Source organism: Antrostomus carolinensis, unplaced genomic scaffold (genome assembly GCF_000700745.2).
Source record: "Antrostomus carolinensis isolate BGI_N321 unplaced genomic scaffold, ASM70074v2 scaffold6692, whole genome shotgun sequence".
Classification (NCBI taxonomy): Eukaryota; Metazoa; Chordata; class Aves; order Caprimulgiformes; family Caprimulgidae; genus Antrostomus; species Antrostomus carolinensis.
The window spans coordinates 18,077-27,064 of record NW_010300130.1 but is presented as its reverse complement, the minus strand read 5'-3'; the positions used below and the strand labels follow the sequence as shown (position 1 = coordinate 27,064).

The window sequence follows — 8,988 nt, the reverse complement described above, 5'->3', positions numbered from 1 at the left end:
TCTTACCACTCATAAAAAGGGAGGAAGTCAGTCTCGTGTGAAAGGGTTCTCTGCTGTTATTCCTTTTGACTGTTGTCTGTGGGAATAGATTATATTCTTGACGTGAGACTTTGCTTCAGTCTTGTGACCAATAAGACTAAACCAGGCACAAATGAGCTTTTCAGTGAAATAACACAGTAGTTGTGTTTGATACTGTATTTTCAAAATACTGCATGCACAATTTTTTGACTGGTTGACCTGGCTCTGTTAAATAAAATAATTACTGTTTTATCCTTTCCTTCTGTTTTCAGATACAAATGACTCTTCTGCTGAACTGAACCATGAGTCTTGCACTACATGATCTGCTCATTTGTTGTCGTCGCCTTGAAAATGAGAAAGCTGTGGAGAGGAGGGTAACAAATTTTCTTTTGGTTTGTGTGCCTCAACTAGCAATGAAGGGAATCGTTAATAATTCTTTTTCTTGAAATACATTTTCAGAAGGAAACTGAAAATTTCAAGCGACTTCTCCGTGATTCTGAAACGGTTCTCCAGCTGGACCGGAATTCTGATTCTAAACAAGGAAAGCAACTCAACTGGGATGCTGTATTTAGGTAGGTTTTTTTTTCTTTGTGAATAGTCATAATTTTCTTACACAGAACATTGTTCTTTTGTTTATCTGGCCTACTTTAATGCTTATCTTTCTGCAGATTGATTTAGACTTCTCATCAGCTCGTAAACAAGAAATTACTTATGTTAGTTTCAAGGGAATAAATTTAAAATAGCCAAAAACACAACACCTATCACGTGCAGAAAACTTAACCTATAAGGAAAGTGATCATTAGTTGAGTGGTCATTTTTCCTTGCAAAAATACTAGTTACTTTTTTTAATTGAAAATTATCCTCTGTATCTGATTTTTAATGTGTAGTTTATATGTAGATTAATAGCTCATTAGAATTATATAGCTGATTAGAATTTTTTGTCTTACTGAGTTCTTCAAGACACAATAGCAGGCTGTGGCTTGTGAACTAAAGAAGCTGTGCTGAGGTTTGTAGAGGCCCATCTTTGATATAATCTACTTTAAGTGTACTACAAGATTGAACTGATCATGACTGTGATAAGTTCTTATTGCAGCTGGGACCAGTGTTAAATTTCATGTTAAAAGTGCATCTGAAGTATTAGTTTTCATAAGCTGGTGTCTGGTCAGTTTTCCATTATGTTTTTTAATTGGACAGCATTGGAATAGTTCTTGTTTTGTAACTGTGCCAAAAATATCATAAGAAGTATTTGATAAATTTTATATGTTGCTTTTGAGATGGCCAATAACATATGAGAATACATAGGAGGAATACAAAAGTAGAGACTAAATTGAATACAGATAGTAGGTTAGAAAATCTACAGTAATTACCAGTGACAAAGCCAGTGAAAAGTTTAATCTATTCTTAGATCTAAAATCTAATCTATATGTTAATTTTAAGTGATGGCGAACTAGGACTTGAAGGTTTTCCCCAATAAAAACAATGAAGAGTACTTATTATTTTGTTATATAATGTTGCAGCATAAATAAAAAGATCTGTCATTGCTTTTTTTCCTAATTATAAATTGTATGTTTAGCATTATGCTAAATCTAAAGGAAAGTTTGGATCCTATTCAAGTTTCTTGTGGATTATCTTTAAAACTTACAGCTCCTTTTGTAGATTGTTTGCATATTACTTAGACTGTAATGTATTTCAGGTTTTTTTATTCTTTGATAATTAGAATTGTGAGAAGAACAAGCACTGACATTCTAGACCAAAACATTTGCCTGTTTTACTTTAGTCATAAATGTGCAGATCCTTGATTGATATCTCTTTTATTTTTGAAGTATCTTGCAGAAATATTTCCAGAAAGAAATGAAAAACCTGCAACTGACAAAACCAAATGCATCTGCTTCGACCCAAACTACCAGACAGAAAAAGATGCAAGAAGTTGGAAGTTTGGTCAAATATTTCATCAGATGTGCTAATAAAAGTCAGTAATATATATTCATATGGAATTACTGTTTTGTTTTGCTGCTTTGCTTTCAACTTTGAATTTTTACGCTGATGTAAGTTATCAGGGTAGGGTTCATCTTGCTCACTTCCAAGTGTTTACATTTTAAATATCTTAATGTGAATTGGTCCTTTGTGCTCTTTCTCTGTCCTTGTTGATGTTCACAGTACCTTTTTCAAATTATTCAATGTGCTTAGAAACGGCTTGTTTAAGAAGATTATTCCTGACAGAATTGTTTATGAACTATAGGGATTTTTTTTATTTTTACTAAACGTTTACAAACAATACCAGATTTATTTGGCACACTTTGGATTAATTACAATCTCACATTTTTTCTTCATGTAGGAGGACCCAGACTGAAATGTCAAGAACTTCTGAATTATGTCATGGAAATTATAAGAGATCCAACGAGTTGTGCTGCTTATGGATCTGACTGTAGTAGTATACTCCTAAAAGATATCCTCTCAGTAAGGAAATATTGGTGTGAGATATCCCAGCAGCAGTGGTCAGGTAACATTTTTAAGCCTACTTAGAAATATCTTTTCCTATTATAGAAGCATGTTTGGGTGCATTTTAGTTTGGTTGATTCCCTTTTGCAGTACCGCAGTGAGGTACTGCAGAAAAAATGGAGTAAAATAGTGTCAGCCTTGAAGGCTTAAAGTTCACAGAATCGCACAGGTTGGAAGGGACCTTAGGAGATCATCTAGTCCAACCCCCCTGCCAAAGCAGGTTCCTTACAGCAGGTTGCACAAGAAAGAATCCAGGCGGGTTTTGAACATCTCCAGAGATGGAGACTCCACAACCTCTCTGGGCAGCCTATTCTGTGTATGTCTGAAATAGCCTCAGTCAAACTGGTGTTGGTGTGCAGTTGTTTGCAGGTTATCAGATATTGTCTGGTATAGTTTTGATATAGTTAATATATTACTATTAAATTTTATTATCTGAGTTTTGTTGGCTTATGAAGGTCCGAAAAACCATTGAGTCACTGTTGTTATATGCATGTACTGCATATAAAGAAAAACCTACAAAGCTTAAGATTTAAATAGACAAAAACAAATTAAAAAGTTGGGTAATGATATAGCACCTGAACTGAGTGGAAATGCAACTGGAATTTTTCACTTTTCAGAGGATTGGATTTGACTTCAAGGCAGTTAACTTATTTAGCATGGAGTACGTTTATATATTTTGACTCATCTGATATGTACTAAGCTCTCATCTGTTTTCATTTGTTGATGTAGTAGAACAGTGTTTTGGGAAAAAAAGATCTTGGAAGCTTTACAGTTTAGTTGGTTGAATGTTGCACTGGTCTGCATCTCGAGTACTGTGTTCAGTTTTGGGCCCCTCACTACAAGAAGCACGTTGAGGCACTGGAGCGTGTCCAGAGAAGGGCAATGAAGCTGGTGAAGGGTCTGGAGAACAGGTCTTATGAGGAGCGACTGAGGGAAGTGGGGTTGTTTAGCCTGGAGAAAAGGAGGCTGAGGGGAGACCTTAGTTCTCTCTACAGCTACCTGAAAGTAGGGTGTGGTCAGGTGGGTGTAACAAGTGACAGGACAAAAGGAAATGGCCTCAAGTTGCACCAGGGGAGGTTTAGGTTGGGTATTAGGAAAAATTTATTCACTGAAAGGGTTGTCAAGCATTGGAACAGGCTGCCCAGGGAAGTGGTGGAGTCACCTTCCCTGGAGGTATTTAAAAGACGTGTAGACGTGGTGCTTAGGGACATGGTTTAGTGGTGGACTTGGCAGTGTTAGGTTTACGGTTGGACTCGATGATCTTAAAGGTCTTTTCCAACCAAAACAATTCTATGATTCTAAATACTACCTTTTATTTGTGTAGTGTAGTGCTTTGAAGTCAGAGTTTGGGTTTCTGAAAAGCATTCTGTAAGAAAATACTCTGCATTGTAGCTTGAAGAGAGTTGCTTAAATACAGAATGGAAATAAACCTGCAAAGAGCTCAGAAGAGGGGTCTGGTGATAACAGGAGTGAAAGAGGAGACAGAAAAACCTGCCAAAGGCTGGCAAAGCATAGTGACTAAAATGGAACCATTCTGGATGGGAGATGTGGTTGGGTGATTAGAGAGTGTGAGGGTGAGATCTCAGTGGTTGGGTGATGAGAGAGTGTGAGGGTGAGATCTCAGAAGTTAAAGAACTTGGTACCATTTGGCCATGGAGATAGAACTGGAAGCTGAAGATTGAAGGGGATGGTGGAACTGTATGGAAAAACTGCTTGAAACTAGGAGCCAGTGAGGGGAGTAGAAGTCAAAGGACTGTCTGCCTGCAGGTTGGAGCAGAATGCGAAGGCGGGGACTGATCAGATAGAGAGGCTGGAAGCTGGAGTTCAGAGCAATAAACAGGAAAGGCATCTGAAGAAGAACAGGGTACTCGGGTAGAACTGAGGGTGGGTGGGTATGGAATAGGACAAGAAGCCGGGCATGTTGAAGACAGATTGAAGAAGGCAGAGAAAGGAAACTGAGTCACTCTACAGAACAGAAGTACAGTAACTGGTCATTCTGCATCCCAAGGACTATATGATACAGCTGCTCTGAGCACACACCTGGTTGACTGTGAACCAAGTAGTTATAGTGGCTGAGATTCCCAAAAGATCATTCTACCTGTATTTTTCCTTGGAGGAAAGGAGGCCTAAGAGGTAGATGTCCATTCATTCAAAATGTTGTACCAAAATAGCTGCTGAGGTCAGAGGACTGAATCAGTCTTTCATCCCGCTGTTGTTCTTTGCAGTGGGTGTTGTCCATTGGTGGACTGACAGACAGTATCATGTCACTTAGAAGTGGCACAAATGAAATAGCAGCAAGGCTTTTGAATGTGCTGTGTGAAACTGATAGTGGTGGTTGGATTGGTAATGTGCTACCATGATTTGTACGAGGCTGATGAAAGGACAGTGTGGTGTTTCCTAAATGGGCCTTGAGATGAGAAAGCAAAAATATGAGGAAGGGGCCTTTCCTTCAGGGAACCTGTAAATGGTTGAAAGCGTGGGTGTGTTGGTCTGCAGGCTGGAGTGGGCTGGCTGAGCTGTATGTAATGGAAGTATGTGCAGCCTCAGTACCAACTGTTCTGATCTGTTTACCTGCTGCACCAAATTCTTTGTTAACGTATGTGTGGTTTTAAATCATTTCTGAGTAGTTTTATTGTGTATTCTGCACCAAATGGAGCCCATGGTGCTGAGCAATCAATGTAGAGTAGAAGTTGGGTGTGGAAGTGCTCACGAAAGTTGATTGTGTGGCTACAGCTACTTTGCTCAGTGTAACACAAAGCAGATCGTATCCCAGCTCAGAATGAGTATAACTTTACTTCCAGTATAGACAAGACCACATTTTTTTCCCCCTGGTTAACCTTTGTGAAAAATGGCATGCAGCTGAATTCAAAATGATGGTTTCTGTATATTTAATACAATATTTTGCTTCAAGCATTTTTATGTAATCCTCTGTAATGGGTATATTTATATATATTTGTATATATACAACATATGTACACAGTATATCACATACACTTTTTTTAAAAAATATATTTGTAGAGTTGCTGATATTGTATGGCCAATTATACCTCAAACCTTCTGGGAAGATTAATAGAGTCTTGGTGGCTAGGATACTTCACACACTTATGAGAGGGTACTGCTCCCAAACTGATGGCTTGAGTTCTGATATGTTCAGCTTCTTTTCAAAAGCAATGCAGTGTGCAAGGTATGTTGCAAGTGCTCCTTTTTTATTCAGATACCTACTTTTAGAGAATAACTCATTTTAAGTATTTGGGATTAGACTTGAGTAATAGCAGATAATACTTCTTTAGACATGTTTGGTTCTGTCTTTGAACACCAATTTAATAAATTATTTAAAATATTAATAACTTCTTCATTTGTTAGGCAAATAATGTTCTGAATATAGTTAGTTGCTAGTATTTACATTTAAACAATTCATGTGAAAAGAAATAAGATTATTTCTTCTGGAAGTCTGAGTGTTTGGTTTATGTTGCAGGCAGGAGAAGAATACTGCAGGCCTGGATCATATTATTGGAGCAATGAATATCTTCTGCAATAAGTTTGCTGTCAACTGTCGCATACAGATTTGTAAAGCAGGGGAAGAAATTTTGCCTACAGTGCTTTATATATGGACCCAGTATAGACCAAAGGATTCCCTGAAGGAATCAATAATTGAGTTATTTCATCTCCAAGTTCATATTCATCATCCAAAGGGTGCAAAAACTCAGGGAAAAGGTACAGTAAAAAGCTCCGTGGTTTTTTTTTCTATCGCTGTATGTGATTGTTCAAATTATTGTGCCAACTTCCTGAATTTTGATACTGAGTCTCGGAAGCATTAATGGGAGTGATGATTACTTCTCAGTAGTTTTGTGCTATAGGTTAACACTGAGTGAAAGTGAAAGTGAATTTTCAATTTGTGTGCTCTAAGAGAATACTAATTGTATTTAGTCCTGTAAGGGTTGATTGTGTTTGGTTTTTTTTTTATCAAAAGGTGAATTTAATTACTAAATCAAAACACAAAGTCTTTGGGGAAGGGAAATAATAGTTTAGATTGCCACATATATCCATATCTTATCAAGTTCATTTAAGCACAGAAATTACTACTATGGTCTAAGTCTGACTTACTGTATAAAACTGGTCAGAGAACATCAGTGAGTAATTGTGTGTGTTTGTTATGCCCTATTTCAGTTACAGCATCATTTTTTGGAAAAAAAAATAAAATTTTTTACTTTCTCTACAAATGGCAAAGAGTTTATAATTAGTCCAAATTTATCCACTGCATTTCACTGTAATCTTTCCAGTTAGGTAAATAATTGTTTATTAGAAACTTAATTCATACCCTGATTACTTTTATATGCTGATTAAATTTTCCCTTAACTTTTAAAACTTTTTTACATTATTTGTTCTCCATTATAAGACTTGCTTTGCAGGCCTTGCATTTGTTAAGCTTTGGATGCTTTACTCTGATTTTGGCTGTATTTTGTATTGTGTAGATAGGTTTACATATTGTATTATGTTGATGGTACATGTTATATTTTAATTGTTTTTGCACATACAGGTGCATATGACTCAACAAAATGGCAAAGTATCTTACATAACCTATATGATCTGCTGGTGAATGAGATAAATCTCATTGGCAGTAGAGGAAAGTATTCTTCTGGCTCACGTAATATTGCTGTAAAGGAAAATTTGATTGAGTTAATGGCTGATATTTGCCATCAGGTAATGTTTTTATTTGAATATAAAGTTGTCTATATACTTATTGTGTTTTATGTTTTGCTTTTAGAGTAATATGGCTTTACAAAATCATTTACCAAAGTATTAGTACCTTTTGTCTGTGTTCTGTTGTGTTTAGTTGTTAATTTTTGTGCAGTTTAGAAATGTGTGGACTGCTACATTATACTAGGCTTCACTAGTATTGCTTGTTAGACTATAAAGAGAAGTTCTGTTACAGTAGAGAATAATAAACGATAATTCTGGTTGCTTCTTAAGAGGCTCTATACACAGTACAAGAAGGACCAGTTTAGTTTGACATTTCAGTTTTCCTGTAAATACTAATTTTTTTTTTATTTGCATACTTTTAAATTTCTCTTGTAAAAGGTTTTTACAGAGGATACAAAAGTTCTAGAAATTACCCAGTCATATGCTGTTTCACAAAGGGAGTCCAGTGATGGGACAGTACCAAGCAAGCGCAGGAGGATTGAACTAGGCTGGGAGGTAATTCGAGACAACCTGCAAAGATCCCAGAAGGATTTTGATGTCATACCTTGGTAATAACATCTTTAAATGAAACAAATATCACTACAGACATCTTTTTACATTTAAATGTTCTTCTGAATGTGTTGTGCTTTAAAATTATGTGTCTGTACATGCTGTAATTCAATATTGAAGCACTAAGCTTAGATTCTCCCCAGCATTTGGAAAGTAGTGAGTAGTGTTCCTGGCACTCTTGCTTTAAAAATATTTTTGGTTTCCTAAGAAATAACAAGTGAGGTCTGGTAAACTGGTTGTAGTGTATAAGATATTACTGCCTCTAATTTTTTACCTGTCTTTTGTCTAGATATTACCAGTCTTTATGTAAGTGTTGTGTGTGTGATCCAGCTTATGAATGTTAGGAAATTAACGTGAGATTTACTGCTGTCTTAAGCTGGCTGTGTCATAGGACAACCACCATTAATAATTTGGCCATTCTGGACTAGTTCACAGAGTTTTCTGTAATAACTGGCATGAAAACTGTTGAAGTGCAAGACCTGGCATCTTAGCTTGGACCTTGATTGAGGGGTATTTTGTTTGACATGAGGGACATCTGAACTGGAGGTACAGCTACATGTCTTTTTCCACTGACTGCTGCAGAAGGACTCTCTAGCAGAGAGTGTAGCAGGGAGTCAAGTTGTTATTAAAAGACCACAGTTAGACTTTTCCAGACCTTACCAGCTGTAGTCCTAAGCCCAAGAATGTTGAGTTTTTAGCCAAAATAGGTTACACTGGATGTTTTTTCTTCTTACTGTTCTCGTGGGGTGCATTAGAAGGGGTGTGGTTAGTAGGTCGAGAGAGGTTCTCCTCCCCCTCTACTCTGCCCTGGTGGGGCCACATCTGGAATATTGTGTCCAGTTCTGGGCCCCACAGTTCAGGAAGGACAGGGAACTGCTTGAGAGAGTCCAGCACAGAGCCACCAAGATGATTAAGGAAGTGGGGCATCTCCCTTATGAGGAAAGGCTGAGAGAGCTGGGTCTCTTTAGCTTGGAGAAGAGGAGACTGAGGGGAGACCTAATTAATGTTTATAAATATGTTAAGGGCAAATGTCATGAGGATGGAGCCAGGCTCTTCTCAGTGATGCCCAATGGTAGGACAAGGGGCAATGGGTGTGAGCTGGAACAGAGGAGGTTCAGCTTAAACATCAGAAGGAACTTCTTTACAGTGAGGGTGATGGAGCACGGGAACAGGCTGCCCAGGGAGGTTGTGGAGTCTCCTTCTCTGGAGACATTCAAAACC

At 37.4% G+C, this 8,988-nt stretch overlaps 1 protein-coding gene across 1 annotated transcript; it reads left to right on the top strand.

The window, feature by feature from the left end:
- Window positions 1–320: 320 nt before the first annotated feature.
- LOC104521122 (serine-protein kinase ATM-like) lies at window positions 321–1,995 on the top strand. Its single transcript, XM_029083761.1, has 3 exons — window positions 321–392; window positions 478–590; window positions 1,842–1,995. Exons 1-3 carry the CDS (start codon window positions 321–323, stop codon window positions 1,993–1,995), a joined length of 339 nt encoding a protein of 112 aa, XP_028939594.1.
- The last annotated feature ends 6,993 nt before the right edge of the window (window positions 1,996–8,988 follow it).

What these genes read in the sequence shown, in the direction of transcription:
- LOC104521122 (XM_029083761.1), top strand. Translation starts at nt 321, where the DNA reads ATGAGTCTTGCACTACATGATCTGCTCATTTGTTGTCGTCGCCTTGAA. An exon ending in AGAAAGCTGTGGAGAGGAGG is followed by an intron (nt 393 to 477) that starts GTAACAAATTTT and finishes ATACATTTTCAG; the next exon opens with AAGGAAACTGAAAATTTCAA. An exon ending in AACTGGGATGCTGTATTTAG is followed by an intron (nt 591 to 1,841) that starts GTAGGTTTTTTT and finishes TTATTTTTGAAG; the next exon opens with TATCTTGCAGAAATATTTCC.